The 22,949-nt window shown below is 45.4% G+C and overlaps 1 protein-coding gene across 3 annotated transcripts in view; it reads right to left on the reverse strand.

Annotated features, from left to right (window-relative positions):
* The window catches only part of ADAMTS17 (ADAM metallopeptidase with thrombospondin type 1 motif 17), a 359,591-nt gene that overhangs the window by 194,290 nt on the left and 142,352 nt on the right, over nucleotides 1-22,949 (reverse strand). For all 3 annotated transcript variants that reach the window (XM_022598898.3, XM_089906892.1, XM_089906891.1), the window contains exon 8: nucleotides 5,046-5,151. In XM_022598898.3, the coding sequence (XP_022454606.1) occupies nucleotides 5,046-5,151 (106 nt within the window). The remainder of the gene's footprint in view (nucleotides 1-5,045; nucleotides 5,152-22,949) is intronic.

The raw sequence follows: 22,949 nt of genomic DNA on the forward strand, positions 1-22,949 counted from the left end.
CCACAGCTCAACCCTGAGGGTGGCCTGGAGGGACAGGGTCTAGGAGCAAGAGATGGAAGCAGGAAGGTGGATGAGGCCGAAAGCAACAATAAAAGGTCTAGACCTCATGCTGGTGGCAGCTCCACCCTGGCTGCACCTGGCATCTCCTGGAGAGCTTCTGAGATGCTCCCTCCCCCAGAGGGGGTGGTTTAACTCATTAGGCTGAGGCTTGGCCACAGGCACTTCCAAGTGCCTCAAAGGCTCCTCTCCTGAGGCGGGGCCCAGATGTCACATCTGCTGGGTTCCCAAGCTTCCATGAAGACAGCATTTTTCAGAGGCCACAGGCAGAGCCAGCTGACCAGAGGAGAGGTAAATTCCAGAATGGAAAGACCCAAGAAAGGGCATATGGAAGTCAGGAAAAACCCCAGGAAGAGCAGGTGGGGAGAGGCGCAGCCCCCGTACAGGTAGTGAGGGCCTGAACATGGGGTGTGGCTCTGGGGCCTGTCTGGAGCTGGAGAGGTCACATGGTTTGGACTGACTCTCAAGGCAGGTGTTGATCTGGCTCAGGCTTATCTAACAGAGCCTCCTAAATCCAACAGAAGCAGAGATTTATTTTCTGCAAGGGAAAGCTCTTTGTTTTTCTGAGTGGGTGGCCGAGTATGCATTAAGTAGAGTCCCTCCCCTCTCTCCCCACCCCACCTGCAAGCCCTGTGCTTAGACACCTCCCAGGCACTGTCTTACCTGATTGAGAAGCACGCTGGGTTTCCCCAGGCACCAAACAACCAGTTGAGACTTGGTTCTGTGCCCTCCTGGCCTCCAACTGCACTAGGGAGAGCTCTTGTCAATCAAATGTCTCCCCTGGGCCTTATCATGCTGTATTATTAGAACTACTTTCCCCAAAGCAAAAGGCACTCTAACCAATTTTCATAGAACCATTTACTTTCTTTCTTACACTATAAAAATTCCAAATCATAGCAAACAATATCCTCTAAAAACAATATCCTCTAAAAATCCAATAGACATATTAGGCACAGTCACTTTAATGCTATACTAACGTCACTACCTAAGCTCTCCTTGATCATTAGGGTGTCACTGATTTTGTTTTTTATTTTTCTCATGGGCAGTCAGCATGTACCTGAGCTTCTGAGGAGAGTTCTTCCCATGAGCAATCAGGGTTGAGTTTGCCTGAGAAAAATGAATGCTTCGAGCTCTCCCCCTTTCTCTCTAAAATCAAATAGTGATAAACATCTTGGACACTGAGGTCCACCACAAGGCATCCTGGTTTCTTGAGGGAAAAAACCTGGGCAGAGTTGGCCCAGCTGGGCTGTTTCCCCCATGTCACTGATTCCATCATAACCAACAACAGCGGCAACTACGGCCCCCTAAAGTGAAAGAGGTCCATCGAAGACATCTTCTCATGCTCAGGACCATCGCTTTCTCATGGTCACTGTGGGATGAAGAAAGGCACAAAAACAGCTTCATTTTCCACTGGGTTTCCCAAGCTACCACAACAAGACAGGGAGACAGGTGCCTTCCAAAGCTCACACTAGGTGAACCAAAAGGTGGGGGGCAGCCACCTATCTGGCAGCCTTTCATGGGCAAGAAGGTAACTAAGGTCATAGGTGCTCATTTAAAAACCCCAAGGCTGCTGTCAGCAAGGCTGCCCCACAGACCCAGCTCATCCTCCAGGCAGGAACACAGAACAGCCCCTTCCCAGGGTCTCCTCCGCGGCTGCCATTGGGAATTGCAAATTCTTCAGTTCCTGTCTAAAGCCATGGCTGGAGTCTTTTCTACCCTACTTCTTTACCAGGGTAGATATTCAGAAAACTGCCAGTCTTACCCACAGTACTTGCGTTTCCTAGGGAAACCCCTGTTGAGGACACATTTGGCTTTCTTCAGCCAGCTGTATCATGCCATTTTTTGCCCTCTCTGCCTAGGCTGCTGACAAACTGAAAGTACCTTGGTTTTTGGATAATAACAAGCTCTCTTCTTTATTACCTATATTTTGTAATTTGGATCCTTATTTTAATGGTCCTGTTGCATGGGTATATTATCATACAAGTGATCCCAAATCATTTTAGGTAGAGACTAGAATTTTTAAAGTAATACTAGTTTCCTAATCTATAAAGTAAAAGCTAATAATACCTGCCTCACAGGACTGATTCAATAATACAATGAATACACAGCATCTCACATAGTACCTGGTACATAGCAGGTGCTCAGTAAATGAGATCTGATTTGACTTAAACATCATTACTTTATTGTTAACCTACATCCAAAGCAGCATTATTGATGTTACCATGGGAAGAGTTTTTCATTTAATTTATAATTTAGAACTTATTTTACTGCAAATTGGATTGGAGCCAGCTCACAGCACCAAATAAATTATTTTTGAACTACAATATTTGAAATAAAACCATGCATACAAACAGATGCTAGAAAGAGGGAGAAAAATTCCAGTACTACAATGAGTTAAATGTTAAAAATGAGCCTTACACTTAGCTTTGTGTTTTCTGAAAGCCAGAGCAAAAATGAAATCATGTTAACTTACACAACCTCATCATCTGATAAATGGCATGTGTGGCTCCTACGGAAAGTGCCTTTTCTCCTAACATTGGGATCTGAGGGTAAGTGCTCACACTGCTCCTTACAGGAGGTATATTGAGTACAGAGCAGAAGGGCTGCACCCATGCATGCCCACGTGCAAAGGCACACACACACACCCTTCAAAAGAGATCTTTACTTTTCAGTATTAAATGGTTAGGAACTGGAGGGTGAGCTCTCTGGGGATTTTCCAGGGTTACACAGAGGGGTGTTCTTTATTGTTTTCTAAAACTTTCACCAAGAAATTTTGTTGGAGAGCATGGACCAGTGGCTCAGGTCCACAGAGAAAACCATCCATCCTATCTCAGTTCATACACACTTAAGAAACGTGGAGTTAAATTACTCCTCCCTATTCCAAAATATAGACAGTTTCCAGGTTCGCATCTGTGAAGGAGCCTGGCCAGTGGCTTTCCTGAGAGTGCAGGCTGGCCTCTACCTTCCCAAGCCTCCTCACAGCCTCTCTGGCTGCTCTGAGCCGGGTGACCAGAGGGGTCCGTGGATAGGGAGACTGTGGCTTCATCCTTGGGGGATCTGCTTCCCAACATTTTCAAATAATCAGAGACAAGAGACTTCTCTGGGAAAACCATAATCTCCCAACTAGGGGCAGAACCAAACGCTACCAGGATTTATTGGCTTTGATTAACAATATGGTGTTTGTTTTTGCAGGTAATTAGAGTTCAGTAGCAAGCTATAAAGAGTCCTCCAAGAAATTCTAAACAGACTGTAGCTAAAGGCTACTGGAATATGACTGAATCTAATCATTCATCTGCAGACCTCCCGTGTTAAGATGCCAGTGTTTGATACAGCACAACTGCACGGATCAGGGAGGAACGACACTCTTTGTTCTTAATGCCCAAGGAGAAAAGGCAGCCCCTGTGTGCTCACATGCGGAGGTGACTGCTGCCATGGGATGCAGCAGTTCACGTAAGTGTATCTCTTCAAAGGTCCGCACAGCCTGCGTGTTGGGAAATGTTTTGACAACTCTGCACTCTCACAACTGTTAGGGAGTTGATTCCGCTGTACTACGATGGGCTGGGTGGGGCATCTGATGGTGAGAAGATGTTTGCCAAAGCCATAGTCATTTGTACTTTTCTTTCAGCAACCACTATTGGGTGGGGTTTTCTAGTTGGTTGTTTTTTTTTTAACAAATCTGAGATATGAATACAAATAATTTTTAAAAATTATTTTCTAGTAGTGTAGGCAAACTAGTATGGGTATTTCTGAAATACTGTCAAGATGAAATAAATGTGTACGTAGAGATGACCACTTATCTTGCTTCTCTTGGCCAATGACATGTTATTTTCCCCTTAGTCCCAGGAAATACACATAAGATTATTTTCATTCTCCGTACTCACATCATGATAGCCAACAGGTACAGAAAAGTCAACAACAAACCCATCTACAGGAGTGAAAAAAATTAAAATGGGACCAGATAAACAAAGCAAGGTAAAAACATCAAGCCACAGATATGGCTAATACTAGGGGAAAACAACCGCTTTTGTACTCCTTATTCATTGCCTCTACTCTTGCAGAAGCTTGAGTTCACCTTTAGGGTTCCAGGCATCTTACTATCTCGGGCACTGGGAAAACTTTACAATATATATTTTTCCCCAAGAACTAGATTTCCATTTAATTTTGTTCTCTTCGGTCCAATATAAATTTTTCCATTGTTTTGCATGCTTTGGCCTCCTCAATTTATTTATTTAAAGCTCTTAAGCAGTCACATCACAATGTTTCCTTCAGAGAAACATAAAACGGACACCTACTCCAGGAGAAAGAGTAAACCCTCGGGCCACAGTTTGAGAGTCAGCTGGTTTTCTGCCCCCTGAGACTTCCTGCAGGTGATCTCAGCCTTGGGCCAGCCATTCAACCCCTCGGACCTTCTTTTTCCTCATCTAAAAAAACCAGGAGGTTGCCTCGGATTCTCTCCACATCATCTTTGGGCTCTAAGGTTCTGTGGTTCTTTCCTCCTCAAGGGAAGAACTTCCATGTGCAAAGGCAATAGCTGATGATTCTTTAAACTAAGACACTGACTTCTACCTTCAGAAAGTTGGACTTTGAAACTGGCTGAAAAAAAACAACAACCCAGAAATTCAATAGCACAAAGATAAATCCCATTATTTGAACGGCATATTTAGAGTGGATCAAGATCATGATGGTTCAGGAAAGGGGATACAACTCACGACAACACTGAGAAAATCTCTTCCCTTTACAGCGTGTGCTTTAAGAACAGACTTAAAGCAAACATCAAATGAGCATTTCCACACTCAGAGACAGTCTGTTCTGTGATCTCTTGGGTTCCCTGAAGGGTTGGGACCCAGGCTTGCTGGCCTAGGTCCTTACTCTAGAGGAAGCAAAGGCATTCAGCAGCACTGTTTTAGAACTTCCAGAATTTGAGTGAAAAAAATATGTATTCAGAAAAGCATTTAAAGAGGCAGAACAATCCAGAGTCTGATACTTACTTGTGGCCCAGCTCATGAGCGATGGTAAAGGCCAAATTGAGGCCATTGTCTTCGGCAAGCACACATTTCCTCTTAGCACTGCACACACCTCCTAAGTAAGCAATTCCTGCAGCAGAGACACAAAACACATCCTCTTCAGAATGTGCGAGGCCCTGACCTCGCAGGGCAAATCCACATGGTCAACATCACACATCATCAAGAGGGGCAAACGGGGGTGAGGATGACCATGGGACTGGACCTGTCATTCCAGAGCTCACATGGAGACTGGCTGGTGTGTGATGCTTTTGTATTCGCCTAATAATAATAACAATAATAGTAATAACCACCACAAACATCTCTCAAGCATTTAACATACGTCAGGCAACGTGCTGAGTGGTTTACACAGATTATCTAATGAAGTCCTCATTACCCGGGATGGAGGCAACAGAGAAACTGGGGTTCAGAGAGAAAAGGTAACTTTCCCAAGGTCACCTGGACTGGCACCTGGTGCTGGGATGCTGAGCCAGACCTGTCCAACTTCAGCATCCAGGGCTGGGACCAGGTGAGGCCAAAAAGTTGAGGCACCCAGTGCGCAAGGTTCAAGGAGGGTGTCCCTCTCAGGAGCCGACCCTGAGAGGGATGGAGGGCCTCCTCAAATTTCGCACCCTGGGCACCTCCCTCTCTCACCCCAGTCCCGGCCCTATTAGGGTTAATGCTCTCAGGGGGTGAGCTTGGATCCGGACCGGGACTCACAGAGAGCAGAGGCCACGGAAGGTGCAGAATGTTCAGAAAAATGTTTCAGGAGCCCTGAGGAGGACGAGACCGGGGTCCAGGAGCAATGAAAGACACTGGAAGAGTACGGGCCTGGAAGCCATTCGGGAGGATGGGTCCCACGGCCCAACTCGCTCAACTCTGCACAAACATGACGGGGCCCAAGGACCTTCCCTGAGATGGGAGGATCAAGGCAACCGGGGGGGGGGGATACCAGACTCAGGAAAATGGTGTGAGCAAGGGGGCTGGGTACAGAGGACAGGAGGCTGCCAGCCTCTGGTGGACGATGGCAGTGCTCCAGAGGAGAGAGATTATTATGGCAGAGAGGCGCGTGTGAACAGGATGGGGGCCGTGGACGGACCAGGCGCAGCTGAAGAACGCTGGGCATCAGCTGTGCACAGGCCACACATCTCCAGGCTGACACTCCAGGGCTAACACTGCCCACGGCAGCTCTCCACACTCCCTCTTAGCTCTGCACCCAGGAAGGACATCACTACGACCCCATCCAGGAATCCCCAGGATATATCTCAACAAAGCCAGAGTCCAAGAACCCCGAAGGGCTTGGGATAGAACTTGAGTACTGGTGGCGTCTGACTCCTCACTATGTCCTGTGAAATGAATGAGTGGCTGGTGGCTGGTGGCACAGGGGGCCGTATGCCTGAGCAGGCTCAGTGTTGCCCTCGCTGTGAGCTCACAAGGGGTGGGGGGTGGGCAGTGGCTCTGCTGGCTATTGGTGTCTGGTGACCAGGTGGATAGGGACTCTGCCCGCCAGCCCAGTGCCCTGGAATGGCTGTGGCCACCCGAGTGAGGGCACCTGTTCTCCACCCAGAGACACTACCCACTGCCAGGCTGCACGCTGCTCCCTTTCACTAATGTGCCGGAAATGTCTCAGAAGCTGACAGCGGCCCTGCAGGCACAGGAGCCGAGGAGGGAAGGAGCTGGTACAGGAGAATGAACAGGGGGATTAATTAATTAAAAATGAACCTCCCTCCCTGCTCCCAAAGAGCTAAACCAACATCCTATTTGTTGACATCAAAATCAAGCTGGGGCGGACCTCAGCCACACACACGGCACTCCCCCGCAACCCCTGCTAGGGGCAGACAAGCTTGCACACCCCGGCTCAAGGGCTCAACTCACACTCAGCAAACTGAGCTGGGCACCACAGCACGTACCTGCTTTTATTTGGAAGCATGCAACACGCTTGGCCAAGGTTGAAGAATTTTTTTTTTTTTTTTTTACAAAAAAGAAAGAAAAAAAGGAAATGTTATTTGGCCTCAAGATGTGTTTTTTGCATATGGGCATCATAATTCAGCAATACAGACTATGGGAAGGAGGAAAATACAACAAGAAAGGACACGATCTGCCCTTTCTGATATCGTTGAGGTCATTATTACAGTTTTGTTTAAAAATGCTTTGTGGGTTGCTGCAGAAAGTCCAGCAGTGAGTAGTCGGAATGCTTCCACACGGCACTGATGGCATACGCATGGCACGCACACACACTCCAATGCACACCCAGCCATACCCAGCCTCCTGGGTCAATGAATCAATCAGAAACAATCAGATGTGCTCGCCCCGGAGGAGTTGTCTGGTGAGGGGGAAAGAGAGACATCCAAGGCCAGCTGTGCTGAGCTTGCTGTCCCAAAAGTGCCCGCTGAAACAGCAGACTTTAAATGCCACAGAAACACATCCCCTGGCCTCGGCTACACTCGGCACCCGGAACAGGCATCCTGAGTTTCCACTCTAATTGGGTAACATACAACACTAGGGAAACAGCTAAGTAGAAGACCTTCCAATAACTGCATTTTAATTTTTCCAGATGCATATGATTTTTTTTTCTTACTAGAAAACAAAGCATTAGTTTATTTATAAGAAATGCTTTCACACAAAGGTGGATTGAGGTCTAGTGCTTTTAAAGGTTTATTCCAATCGTGGATAGCCCAGTCATAAAACCGAGCAAGGCAAAACACGTCAACAAAAACGGCCCAGAAAATGGAGCACGGGAGCTTGTGTGTTTATGAGCGACGGTGTGAAAATGCTTAGAACTCACAAAACAAAGTCTGGACAGAATCCCAGATTGTTGTAAAAGTAAGAGCTGCAGGGAATAGATGGTAATTAAACCAGGAGCTGCAGCAGAAAACAAAGCCCACCACTACTCCATGTTTTCTGGAAAGAAACAGCAGTCTAGAGAGGAGAGTGTGATGGAGACGCAGAGAAACCCCAACTCGTCAGGCTGCAAAGGCACCAACCTGGAAACCCCGCCCAATCCCACCTCAGCACTTGTCAAGAAATGAGGAAAAACCAGTTTTCTCTGCATTGATTTTTAAATTTTAATTAAAAAAAGGAAGTCTGTAAACACAGGTTCTGCTAATGTCCATGCTGAAGCTGTGGAAGCAGAGGGACCTTCTTAAGTAACTGGAATTCCCCACACAGATAGCAAGGATTTCTCAGACCCTAGAGTGGTTCTTTCAATGGTTTCAGTCTTCCATGATTTAAAATTCTCCACCAGAGAAATAAGAGTAGAACTTATTTTTGAAATTTAAAAAAAACATCAATTCCACATGTTTACAGAGCTCCTTGGAACAAAAGTGAAGCAGAAAGGCAATTGGCATTTATTACGGTTCTCTTCACAGGCAAGCGCTGCTCTGCATGCTTGGTCCTCCCTTATTTGGAAGGTATTACTGGCCCCACTTTACAGACAGGGAAATGAAGGTTCAGCATCCAGTTATGTAGCTGATCAGGGCCCAGACTTGGGTACAAATGCAGGGTTATCTTTCTCCAACACCCATGCTCCCCCAGTTAAACCCTGGGCCTCCTGCACCAAAGCTTTGGTAACCAGCGACGACGATAAGCTTGGAGGATTTAGAAGATTTTTGTAAATCGTTAACGTGTATTTATGCTGAGATGTGGGTGGGATACAGTAAAGGTTTCATGTGTTTAAGTCCAAATGTTTTTAATCCTAAAGATAAAAAGACTCGAGGGATATGTGCAGCCACATTAACAGTAGTTACCTCTAGGACATGGTGAAGTCATTACCGATCTTTAAATTTTTTCTTCTTTTTTTGACTTAAACCTAGTACAGTGAATATGTACTCGCTATGAAAGTTAAAGTTATTGGTAATATTTCATGTATTCAAGGTGACGTATAGCAGAGGCCAAGGTGGGAGACTAATAAAAAAAAAATAACAACAAAAACCCTCCGGATTTTGATTCGGAGTGTACAGCCCTTAAGGCAGCAGATAATGAAGGAAGTTTATAGTCAACACATAATTGAGTGTGTGCTTGTATCCTAAGGGCAACTCTCTCCACCTCTACTATAACCCTGGCACAGATTAGGGAAGCAAAAGTCTGAAATACTGGAGGTAGAAATGGAGGGCTGTAAAGTGTTTTTCTGATGCCTGTAGAAGTATATTTAATTCATCCCAAAGCAGATCACATCCACCAGAGCCTCCTGACCCACCTTCCCAGGCAAATCAACTCAGTGTGGACACTCTCTCTTCTCCATTCTCTTCTTTTTCTTGGTAGCAGCACAAGCTTGGGGAGCAAATTGGGCGAGGAGGTTTAATTATTTTCTTTTTTAGTAGAAAAGTATGTGGTGTAAGCACATAATTCTTAAATTCAGAGTTGACCATATGATCCTTTCTAGATTTAAGGTATAAACAACACCCAACTGTATAAACTCTGGTTTATCCAGCAAATTGTCTGTGTAAACAGTTTACAGCTGTTGGCCCTGTTGCCCATTACTCAGACCTTCTCAGGCTCTGCCTCTGAGAAAGACAGTCAACTTGCTTCCACCAGCTGCTCAACAAACCAACACCATCATGGTTATCACTGGTACACCACGCTGCCTATTATGAGAAGGCAATTTACATCTATTCTCATGGCAATCACAGTGGTTGAGATTGAGTTTCATGTTCAGGCTCATCCACAAGTTCTTGTGCTCTTGGAAACTCACTAAGTGGTTGGAGGTATGATTTGAATTTGTGAACGGCATTAGAAACTCTTAGAGCCCAGGATGTGACAAATGAAAAGTAACTACAGTCTATTCTTGTTACTCACGGTACTTAGATTCTAAAAATTCGCCGTGAACCAGGCAAACCATGCTGGAATACAGAACCATTGGTCCTAGGGGAAATACAGGGTTTGGTTCCTGTGAGCCTCTGGTCACATTTTTTCAAGTGACACATAAACTTGTTTTATGCGTGTTTCTGTATAAAGGCACCTTACTCAATATATATCGTTGATTCATTAACATTGAACTCAGAGCCAACAGTCCTATAACTCACGCCTGAATGAAGCTCATCTAGTATTTTTCTCTGCAAGGCGCATGGCAGCCTTCTTGAGCTTCAAAGCACTAAACAGCACTTCAGCACTATCTTTGGAGGCCATTCAAAACAGCAAAATCACCACAAAAAGCATAAAAATACAAAAAACAAGGTGTTAGACAGACCTCAGAAAGGATGTTTATTCACAGCATGAGAGCTGAAACAAGATGGCAAAATACTGCCTTGTTTGATATCTGCTGGGAACGTGCCTGTTGGGTGACTCAAATATTTCACCACTCTGCATGTGTCTGCAAATGACCACAAAAGTGCTGTAAGTATTGATTTTGGAGTTCCAAATAAACTTTAATGAGTAGGTGAATTCACACATGCAGAGTCCATGAATGAGTAAAATTAGCTGTATTCTCAAAAATCGTGTCCTATTCTCAGGCACAATGAAGTCTTTATCAGTTGCAATAAGGAAATTCAATTTTCATTTAAGCTTACATTTCCTATATATCCTGCTTATATTTCCTGACTCTATACTATCTAAATTATTTAACTGACTCAGGCCCTTCTCCTCTGCAATTTTGCTTCTGTGTTCTCTGAGGTCAGTGGTTCACAGGGTCACTGTAAGTCACTAATCCCCTAAAGGATTCTGCACAGAGTGGACAGAGCCCCATATATGCTGAAGGACAGGTATAGTTTCTAACAAATTGGGAAAGAATGTTAATGGTAAGGGCAGGAGAGGGTGGCCCCACCACTTGGGACTGTGGAGCACTGCTTTCCAGACCAGCCTGTCCATGGCTTTCTGCCCCAGCTCAGTGCCTCCATCCCCCAGGGGCATAGCTGGATAATCCCTCCCAGACCCAGCCTTGTCTTAGCAATTCCACCACAAGTAGGAATCCCTGTCTCCCTGCTTCTCTTCTTCTGGGTCCCTTGGGGTTGGTCACAGTGGAAGGAAGGTGAGTTAGTCAAGACCTTTGTCCCTACACCATGGACAGGGGAGGGGGCAATGGCTTAAAAAGGGGCATTGGTTCCCTTCTTAAACATGGGCACTGCAGAAGCTGCCACTGCAATTCAAAACTGTCCGTGCCCAACACCTATCTAACCTAGAAGAACACTGACAAACTGAAAACTCAGCAACTTACGCAAGGTTAAATGAAGTGGTAAATAGACAAAGTGTGAAGGTAATAGCTTCCAAGTCTGATCATTGAAGGGCTCACATGCTCAGTTTTGAAACTTAATATCAAGTTAGAGCAATCAAAGCAGTGTGCTACATGCATAAAGATAGACATTTAGATCAACTGAACAGAACCGAGAGTCCAGAAATAAACCTTCACATTTATAGTCAATTGACTTTTGACAAGGGTGCCAAGACCATCCAGTGGGGGGAAAGAAGAGTCTTTTCAACAAATGGTGCTGAAACAAATGCATACCCACATGCAAAAGAATGATGTCAGATACCCTTCTTTAGATCATATACAAAAATGAACTCCAAATGGATTATAGACCTAAACATAAGAGCTAAACCATAAAACTCCTAGAAGAAAACAATTAAATCTCTCTGACCTTGGGGAAGGCAAAGCCTTCTCAGATGTAACACCAAAGGCATGAGTGAGGGAAAAAAATCCCACGTCAGTGTGTTCACCAATGCAGAGAGGCTCCTCTTGCTGCGCCACCCCAAAGGAGAATGGCTGGGTCGGGGCTGGGAGTGAGGTGGGGAGGTGCAGAGTTCCAAGCCAAGCAATGAATGTGCTGATACATCCCCAAGGAAGCTGCCCAGCCATCCCCCCTGCATTATGGTTCCCTGCTAACTGGGAACCATCCCAGCAGCCTCTGTGCCACAGGCTACCTCATGTAGCCAATTCAAATGCCACATGAGTTGCTGCTTTGTGTGTATGGGGGTGTGTGTGTGGGGGGTTCTTGATTGTGGTCAGAGCCAGGAAAGACCACGTGTGCTGTGTTGCACTCCCGCTTAGAACAAACATGCCCTCACTCTGGGCGTCCCAGGCATCTCCAGGATCTAGAGCTTTAGGAAGAGATGCCACCCCTGATGAGGGAAGCACACAGAAAGTCCCCACAGAGGACTCAAGGGTAGCTGGCCTAAAGCTGCAGCTCCTACAAGATGAATTGAGTGAGTGAAGTATAAACGGAGCAGTCAATTCCCCCTGGGGTTTACAAATTGGAAGCAAAAAAGTTTATCCCAATGGTTTGCTGCACTCTGTGGAAACCAAAACATACTGGGAGATGGGGAGGGAAGAGAAATAAATAACTGTTGACATTCAACAGACCACAGCCAGCTTGAGCCAAATGCACGGAGACGTCGTGCAGATTTCCTACCTTCCAGGCAGGATGGCACTTGTGTCTGGGGGGGACGGGATCCCCAGGGAGCAAACAGGATTCCTCAAATGACCAAGGTGCCGCTCCTTGGAGGGCCCCACAGAGGCTCAGTGGCTTCTGCACCAGGACCGGATGCCCACCAGAAAGGGCCCCCAGCAGGTTCACCTCAGGACATCAAAGGAGGGAGGTCTGTGCGGAGATCCTTGAAACCCTTTTATTTTGACGAATACTTCATGCAGTGTTTCCTAACTGCCTGTATGTTACAGCGTCATGCCAGGCACGAGACCCTAAGGTGAACAAAAGCAGTGCAGGCCAAGGGAAAACAGCTCCAAGAATACCATTCCAGCAAGAAGACAGGGAGGCAGGTGGAAAGGTCAGCAGAGACTTTATAAATCAAGCTCAGGGCCTGAAGGGTGGGTGCTGGGGTCTCTAAAAGACCCCTGCCCCAGTGATCTGTGTCCAGATCTAGGCTCTTGGGAGAGCAGACAATGGAGACTAGAAATGGAGCTTGCCCTGAGTCCCCTGCTGCTCCCCTCAGTTCCCTGCTCTGGGTCGACTCTCACAGCAGAGGACCATCCCCCTCACAGAACTGTGTCCTCGTTCTCACTTTTGGTCACTCAGCAAACATTTCTGGGTACCCCGGCCACAGTTAACTCCTCGTGTGGGAGTTTGCCGGCAGCACCCATGAGTGCAGAAGTGATGCAAGCCTTCGAGTTCCATTTCAAAGACCTCTGAATCCCTGAGTGTGCTCCCTGAGCATGAGAGAGGGTAACACGTCTTCTAGCTTTTGCCATTCTATAGCATGATACCTACCAAGCCTGCTTGGTGTCTGCACCTCGGCAACCTCTCTCGTGTGTGTACATGCACGCATGTGGGTTTCTGCATGTGCACACATGAATGTGCATGCCTACACATGGTCCTGGGCAGCCACCACCAGACCATATTTCTGTAAGCTGGCGCTATAAAGTGGACGTCCACACTCCTACAGTAAGGGACCCTAGTGAATTTTAGAAGTTTTAATACAGTCACATTTTCTCATCAACTTCACCATTTAGCATTTATTTTTGTCAATAATTCACAAAGGAACTGTGCTAGTCCTCCTTCCACAGCTTTAAGACTCCTCTATCTCCCTCTCTCACTATTAAATTTTCCCTTCACTGGGGGTTAGGATGTCCTCCCTCTCCCTTGGGAAAGTTGGGGTTTGGGGAGCAGGGGGCATGATGTGTTTTCCTTAAAAATTATCTCGGGGGGCTTCCCTGGTGGTGCAGTGGTTGAGAGTCCGCCTGCGGATGCAGGGGACACGGGTTCGTGCCCCGGTCCGGGAAGATCCCACATGCCGCGGAGCGGCTGGGCCTGTGAGCCATGGCCACTGAGCCTGCGCGTCCGGAGTCTGTGCTCCGCAACGGGAGAGGCCACAACAGTGAGAGGCCCGCGTACCGCAAAAAGAAAAAAAAAATTATCTCGGTCATGTGCGACGTGGAAAATGAGACAACTAAGGCTTCCACAGGGCCAGATATCCCAAAAGCATATCTGAGAGTGTATGTAAGTGTGCCCTGCAGAAACTCAAGTGCTAACTGGGAAGAGGAGCACTCAGACTGTGCACTTTGAGTCATAATCTCTCTCAACAGTCCTGTCTGAATTAAATTTATAAGAGCAGCCATAGGCAGGGAGTGAGGGAAGACCACCAAATCATGATGACAGCTGGAGCTGGGAAGAAGGCAAGGTGGCTGGCAGCTGGTAAGAGTGATGTCATGCATTTTAATCATGCCCAGTGTTGTGGACAGCACTGTGTCACCCCCAAACCTAGATGTTGAAGCTCTAACCCCCAGTGTGACCGTGTTTGGAGATGGGGCCTTTAAAGAGGTAATTAAGGTTAAGTGAGGTCATAAGGGTAGGGCTCAAATCCAGTATGACTGGTGTCCTTATAAGAAGAAAAGACATCAGAGCTCTCTCTCTCTCTCCCCCACACACACAGAGCACATGTGAGGACACAGTGAAAAGGTGGCCATCTACAAATCAGGAAGACAGGCCTCACCAGAAACCAACCCTGATGGCACCCTGATCTCGGATTTCCAGCCTCCAGAACTGAGAAAATAATGTCTATTGTTTAGGCCACCCAGACTGGGTATTTTGTCATAGCCACCTGACCTGACTAGTACACCCAGGGTGTAACCTGGGTACAGACAGAAGTGCCCTGTGTCCCCCTGGCTCACGTGGGTAAACAGACAAGAACAGTGGCCACCAAACTCTCCATCCTCATGTGCTACAGGACACCAGAGCTGCCCAACACACCGTGGGACCAGGCTTGCTGTTTAGAACATAGTTTAATAACAAGAAACTGATCTGGAGAGTTGTACAAGCATGTGGTTGAAAACAGCTACAAAAACGCTTGGTAGAGAAGTCCCGGGGGCGGGGGGAGCTCTGGGAGTCAAAGAGGTGTTGATAGCTCTGTATTTAAAATCACAAAACACCTCAACCAGCTGCATTTGGATGCACGGAGGTGACATCCTCAGCCGTTTGGCAACGGGGTGCCATGAGAATTGGAGCTGGGATCCCTGTGGAGACACCTGGGAGAGACGTGGGAAGATGATGATGTGTCAAATGTAGATGCACATCATTCACAGCACCAGCACCTCTATTTGCAGGGGACTCTTTGGAAATTCCCAGTCCCCACAAAATGTTTTTAAAAAGCTCATAAACATAGCCTTTGAGGGAAGAGCCAGTTTCAAAAGAATTCCAAGGAGGCCCTGGTGAGAGACAACTCTCACAAGGAGAACCAACCTTCTGGGTCTTGGTGGGAAACTGAGCCTCACCAGGAGCACAGGAATCCCCCAAATTGCTGTCAAACAAGTGAAAGGGAGCGTTGCTGCTGGTTCTGCTCAGTGACTCTCAATAAAAGCAGAACCGGTAGCAACCAGTATTCTGGGTGTAAAGGGCCAAACTGAGCAAGCCAGGAACACAAACACTGCTGCTCTTTTCACCTTGACTCATTCAAAAATCACAAGAGCACAAAGTTGAAAACACCAAGGGAGCTGTCACTACAAACGTCGAGTTACCTGTGGCAAGAGAGGGGAGCCTGGGGTGGGGCCCAGGGAGAGGCATCCTCATGGCTGATGGAGTGCTTGCCCGGGGGACAGTCACATAGATGTCCACCTTATAGAAATCCACCATGTGATTAAAACGCTCAGGTTATGGTTTCCCCAGAGGGAGTGGACACCAAAGTGGCATGAGTGAGTCTTCCCAGGGGCTGGTACTGTCTGATCACTGGATCTGGGTTCTGGTTACACAGAGAGCTCAGTTTCAAATATTCATTGAGCAGTACACCTAGATATGCTTGTTTTTATGTAAATTATGCTTCCATAAAATTTTAAAATAAAAGAGGTGCACATACAAGTGAAAAAGGAGAGTATGGACCTGACTAAACAATCTGAAATTGGTCAAGATTACTGGCCAATTTAGATGATAGGAGTTTGTCTTGTCTGAGGAGCTAATGTATAACATGGTGACTATGGTTGACAACACTGTATTGTATAATTTAAATTTGTTTAGAGAGTGGAACTTAAAAAATGTTCTCACCCACCCCCCAACCCCCAAAGTAAATATGTTAAAAAACTCCATGGGGGGAATCCTTTCACAAATTATCAAGTGGTACACTTTAAATATCTTACAGTTTCATCAACGATAGCTCAAAAATGCTGGGAAACAGAGCGTTTGTCTTAAGAGGATTCAAGGTCTTAGGTTGATCAAATCATAGTCCTATTAATTAATTAGTTAAAGTGGTATTAACTAGTCAAGATCTGCTTTTATCTGTATCACCAGACTTTACCTGTATTACCTGTATTTCTTAGACCATACGAGCTGGTCCTGTAAGTCTCCTTTACTGTCTTCCTGTCTTCCAATGACCCTTGCAACGTATGTTCTTGAAACTTGCCTGAAGTGGACTTGACAACAGCTTCACTCCCTCTCATACTAATAGCTGTATTTCTACAGGAAGAATAAAATACAAGCCCATGCATAGAAATATTTGCCAAGTTAGCAAAGAAAAAGAAAAGCTTTCTCAGAATAGTTAAGAAACCATGTCTCTTGCTAAATGCTTAGCCCAGCAAAATCATCCTCTTGGGGATGAAATGTGGAATGTGAGTGAGACCCTGGGATGAAGGTCTCAGCAGCACCAAGGGCACTTCCAATCTGTGCTTTGTTCTAGCCCCCTCTAGGGTGGGCTGGCTCTCAAGCTAGGGTTGGGGGAGGTCAGGCCAGGCCCCAGGGTAGTTCTGGGCACCAGCTTCTGAACACAAGTCTGTAAATCCCCTGCTGACAGGACACCACAGCCCCTCAACTAAAGAAGTAACCCTCACACAGGAAGCTGGCTGTCATTTGGGTGTTGACTCAGCGTTTGTGAGCTAAAGTCAACCTACCATGAGAAACTCCCCTTCGGTTGGCCTAGAGAGGCCTGGGTGGGGCTCTGCCTCTGCTGACAAGATGCAAAAATGATGGCATTCCATTTTACTTAAAAACAAAACAAAAGTTAGCCACTTAGAGAGGAATGTTGATGACAGCAGCACCATGAAGTCAGGTGGGCCCCAAGCACAGTGAGAGGAAACAGGGGAGTCTGTGGCAGGACAATCAACAGATGAGGAAGACACCCAGCCTGGGGAGCTGTCCCCAGGACATGGCAGAGAGTGGATGGTATGGCTTTGGGTTAAACATTTCACTGCATTGCACTTATGGACACAGGCTCATTACCAAAGGCTACTATCTTAGTCCCTTCAAGCTGCTGCAACAAAATACCATGGAAATGTATTACTCACAGTTCTGAAGGCTGGAATTCTGAGATTAGGGTGCCAGCATGGTTGGGCGTGAGGGCTCTCCTCTGGGAGAGAGTCTTCCTGTTGTGTCCTCATATGACAGAAGGGGTAGGGAGCTCTGTGACGTCTCTCTTATAACAGCACTAATCTCAACCATGAGGGCTCCATCCTTATGACCTAATCAGCTCCTGAAGGTTCCACCTCCTACTGCCATCATCTCGGGGATTAGGATTTCAATATATAGATTTGGGGGAACATAAACATTCAGATCAGAGCAAATACCTTGGATTTCAAGATTATCCCGGACTACATAAAAAGCATGAATGTCAGGTCTGTCTTTGAATAAACAACGTTCTTCATCTTTTAAACAATTTCATACATTTCCATTTTATCTCCATGATGATGATGGTCCCCATGTTCCATCCCCAGGACCAGGTGATCCTTCGAGCTCTGCTGTGGCAACCCACCAAGGATGGCCAGCCATCAGTCCTATACTTGCCCCAGACTCAGGTCACAACAAACAGGATTCACCACCCCAAACTGAGCCTTCTCAAGTTTTCCACCCCTCGAAGTTGAAAAGCTTGCAGACCTGGTCAACCTCTCTTTCTCTCTGTCTCCCTTCCATTCCCCTTCCACCACATCTCAGTAACTGCCATTTTATGCTGCTCACAGACTCTGGAATATGTTCCTTTCTCCTTGGTCCCAAGTCCAGAACTTTGTCACCACTTTAAGCTTTGATTATTGTGGTATCTCCTTAGAGGTCATCTCTTCTGTTTCTCCCCACTCCAATGAGTCCTTTAAAGTCCAGATTCAAGTGTCCTCTCTTCCACTGATTCCCCCCTGATCCTGCCTGGACACACTCCCTTCCCCTTCTAGGTACTCAGAGCCCATCATGATGCTTTTACTGCACCAGGAGCCCCATCTTCTTGCAGTCCAGGCATCTGACCAAATCTTATGTCTGCAGGGATGCTAAACATCTCTGAGCCAGCACCCATACACTATCTCATAACTGACATGGGCTAATGTAGGTTGAACAGTTCCTCAATAAGTTCCATGAATGAGTGAATGCACACCAACCCTACCAACTTATAATCTTCATAAAACAGTACCCTCTGCTGCTTAAGAAGTTGACTGGAACAAGAAGGAATAAATGGTGAGGATGAAGATGACACTAACATTTATCAAACCCTTACCATGTATGGACCTAGAGACTGTCATACAGAGTGAAGTAAGTCAGAAAGAGAAAAACAAATACCGTATGCTAACACATAGATATGGAATCTAAAAAAAAAAAAACAAAAAAGAAGGTTATGAAGAACCTAGGGGCAGGACAGGACTAAAGACGCAGATGTAGAGAATGAACCTGAGGACACGGGGAGGGGGAAGGGTAAGCTGGGACGAAGTGAGAGAGTGGCATGGACATATATACACTACCAAAATAGCTAGTAGGAAGCAGCCACACAGCACAGGGAGATCAGCTCTGTGCTCTGTGACCACCTAGAGGGGTGGGATAGGGAGGGTGAGAGGGAGATGCAAGAGAGAGGAGATATGGGGATATATGTATATGTACAGCTGATTCACTTTGTTATACAGCAGAAACTAACACACCACTGTAAGGCAATTATACTCCAGTAAAGATGTGAAAAACAAACAAACAAAAAGCAAAAAAAAACCCACTTACCACGTGTGTACCAGACCCCATGCTAAAGATTTCCCGTCATTATCTCATTTTATACTTACAGTCACCTGATGAGGTAAATACTATTTATTATCCCCATGATACTGATGAGAAACTAAGTCCCTAAGAAGTCAACAACTCACCCAAGGTCAAAGAGTGAGTGATGGAGCTCGGATTCTGTCTCAGGTCTTTTGGACCAGAGGCCTCATGCTAAACTTACACCAGAGGCTGCAAATTGGTGGCCACAGAAGGATTTGGACTATAGAAATGTTCTGTTTGGACTATTAAGTATGTAAAAAGAAAAAAAAAAATTAACCAAACACCGACAGTTAGAAATTAGGAGATGCTACATAGAATTCAGATTTCCTGACTCTTCTTAAAATATCTGATAACCAGAAAATGATAGACTAGTCAATTAATGGTGCTGGGACAATAGTTGATCTACACAGAAATAAGCTAATTAAATCCCCCACCTCAAACCACACACACAAAAATAAACTCTAAATAGAGTAAATGTACAAATGTGAAAATAAAATTTTGAATGGGTCAGAAGAAAATATAGGTGAATGTCATTATTATTTTACAATAGTGAAAGTATTTTAAAACAAGACCTAAAAAGCAGAAATCAGAAGGGAAAGGGCTGAGTTACCTAGCTAAATCCACAAAGAAAATGTCTGTGTGACGAAAGTCATAAGCAAAGTTAAAGACAAAGGACAGACACAAGGAAGATATTTTCAACTCACATGACCAAGCAAAGATTGAAAAGATACTCTTCCTTACTAGTAGTCAGAGGCGTGCAGGATAAAATCCCTAGAAGATAGCAATTCACACTCAGCATGCTGGCAAAACCTAAAGGTTATCAGCCTTAAAGACTCAGATGCTGTGAACCTAAAGGTTATCAGCCTTAAAGACTCAGATGCTGTGAACCTAAAGGTTATCAGTCTTAAAGACTCAGATGCTGTGAACGAATAGAGTATAAATTGGTATAACGGCCATTTGAGAGAGATCTGGCTTGTCTCGGAAATTTGAGAGCTGTGAAGGCGTTGAGGCGTGGTTATACCCCTGAAGCACCAGGCTGTATTTCGGCGAGGCCCAGCCGACTGGTCCTGCTGACGGGAATGCCTGCGACCCCTGACACACACACAAACACGTGCATAAACGTGTGCATACCCGTGTCCGCACACATATGCACACACACATGTGTGCACACGTATAACTACCACCCTATGAAGAGATGTTATCCTCATCCTCATATACAGGTAAGAAAATGGAGGCATGAAGAGGGTGAGTCACTTTCCCAGGCTTGTGCTGCAACCAGGAAGGATGACAGGCCGTCTGGCAGCAGATCCTCCCTCTAACTGCTCTGAGAGAGGGGGGCCCTGCCTCAGGGAAAGGGAGGCAGGCAGGGCAGACAGACACACAGCCAGGACTGTGCATAATGCATTCCAGGGGCTGAAGGAGAAGTCTGCCAACTACTGTTCAAAGTCCAGGGAGTTTTTTATTAAAACATAAACCCTAAAGACTCTAACACAGATGTCTTTAACCCTTGAAACTGTGCAAAGTTTGGTATGTATCTGTGTATTTCTTGCAAGAAGGTTTACAGCTTTCATCAAATTTCCGAAGGGGTCCATAACCTCAAAAAAGTTAAAAACACTAAAACACAGGAATCCCGGAATATAATCAAGGACATTCCCTAGGAAAAAAATCCTCTCTGGACAGCCAAGTCGGAGCAAAAGGTCCTGGGAAAATTATCCTTCAGCCCTCAGGGGTTACCCAAGCATTCCTCAGAAGGTGATAACCAACGTTTTGTAGAATGTGCTTTCCTTTGCCAGATCTCAACTGACTGGCTCACAGAGTAAATGAGTAAGGGTCTAGCTGCCATTATTCACCAACAACATTACTTTTAATGGGGGTATACACATCCCCTGTCCTGCACAGTAGTGCCGTACCCATGCAAAGCTATCAGTTTTAGAGTCAGTGGAGAGGACTGACCTCTCTGAAGCTCAGTTAATAAGCAACATCGCTCCTCAAAAAATTAAAAATTAGAAATTACTATATGATACAGCACATCCTCTTCTGGATATATCCAACAGAATTGAAAGCAGAGTCTTGAAGAGATAGTTGTATATTCATTAATCATAGGAGCATTATTCACAACAGCCAAGAGGTGGTATCAACATCAATGTCCATTGGCAGATGAATGGATAAAGAAAATGTGGTACATACACACAATGTAATATTATTCAGCCTTAAAGAGGAAAGAAATTCTGACACATTACCTTGACATTATGCTCGTGAAATGAGCCAGTCACTAAAAGAAAAACGCCTTATGATTACACTTGAACTCTTAGAAAACAGAAGGTAGAATGGTGGTTGCCAGGGGATGGGAGGGGGAAAATGAAGTTGTTTAATGGGTATAGAGTTTCAGTTTTGCAAGCTGAAAAGTTCCAAAGCTTGGTTGCACAACAATGCGAATATATTTACCACTACTAAACTGTACACTTAGAAATAGTTAAGATGGTAAATTTTATGTTATTTGTATTTTACCACAATTAAAATAATAATAAAGTAACATCCCCACCAAAAAAAAAAGAGCAGCCAAGGTAACACAAGGGTGAAAGGTGGACTTCATTAATTAGGTGCCTGTGCTTTCTTGAGAAAACATCCTGAATTAAGTATTCAACTTAAACTGGACACTGTGGTTATAAAGAACCTAAAAACAAAACACAAAAAAAAAATCTGAGGGACATGGGATATGCATATATGCATATTCATACACATATATGATTTTCAAGTATTTAATCCTGAGTGTTACAATATAATACGAACTCTAAAAAGAAACCACTCTTCTGTTTTGACAAGGGCCCACCTCTTCCCCTGGAGCTGCCTTTAACTGTAGGACCTTTATTATATCTTGGAGCTTTTTATTGGTGTCTAGGAATTAAATGTGGAAGTGGACTTCACTCAGCAAAGTACACACTGACGTTTGTTATAAACTATCTTTGTTTTCTGAAAATAAGTATTCCTAAAAAATGGATTTGGGCTTCCCTGGTGGCACAGTGGTTAAGAATCAGACTGCCAATGCAGGGGACATGGGTTCGAGCCCTGGTCCAGGAAGATCCCACATGCTGCGGAACAACTAGGTCCGTACGCCACAACTACTGAGCCTGTGCTCTAGAGGCCGTGAGCCACAACTACTGAGCCTGCGTGCCACAACTACTGAAGCCCTCACACCTAGAGCCTGTGCTCCGCAATAAGAGGAGCCACTGCGATGAGAAGGCTGTGCACCACAACAAAAGAGTAGCACGCACTCGCCGCAACTAGAGAAAGCCCGCGCACAGCAATGAAGACCCAACACAGCCATAAATAAATAAATAAATGTATTTATTTATTTTTTAAAAATGGATTTGTTTGGGGTTAATAAGAGTAAAAACAATATAAAAGCCATTTGTTGATTTTGTTCTCCACAAATTGCCATTCTCATTCAGAAAATTTATGTCAACATCCACTCTGTCAGCTTCAAGTTGAAGGTCAAGGGAGCACTTTTCCTGCTTCATCCCCTCCATAGCACACACCCCCGACGACACCTCACAGCAGTACCCACTAGCACAAAACAGAGCAGAGCTTTGTCTTTCCACAAATCGTTCTCAGTCTTGGTCTAACAAAAACAACTAAACAAGACTTGGAGACAACGCAGGGAAAATCCTTCTAAAAATAGATACATCTTTCAAGACCATCTTCTGAGAGAACATGGCATTGCACACATTTTTTCGGCATCTCTTAACCAAACTGCTGGCCTGGCTACCATCCACTCTTCCCAGTACTGAAAACCACAGAACATTCTAGGTTCATCTGCCTCGGCTGCCACCCACATAGGATCCTGAAATCGTTTTTTGTTTTTTTGCTTTTATTATTTTTTAACATCTTTATTGGAGTATAATTGCTTTACAATGGTGTGTTAGTTTCTGCTTTATAACAAAGTGAATCAGCTGTACATATACATATATCCCCATATCTCCTGCCTCTTGCATCTCCCTCCCACCCTCGCTATCCCACCCCACTAGGTGGT

The sequence above is a fragment of the Delphinapterus leucas genome, chromosome 2 (assembly GCF_059928025.1).
Source record: "Delphinapterus leucas isolate spDelLeu-1000000601 "Yukka" chromosome 2, BTC_Dleu_Yukka2, whole genome shotgun sequence".
Lineage (NCBI taxonomy): Eukaryota > Metazoa > Chordata > Mammalia > Artiodactyla > Monodontidae > Delphinapterus > Delphinapterus leucas.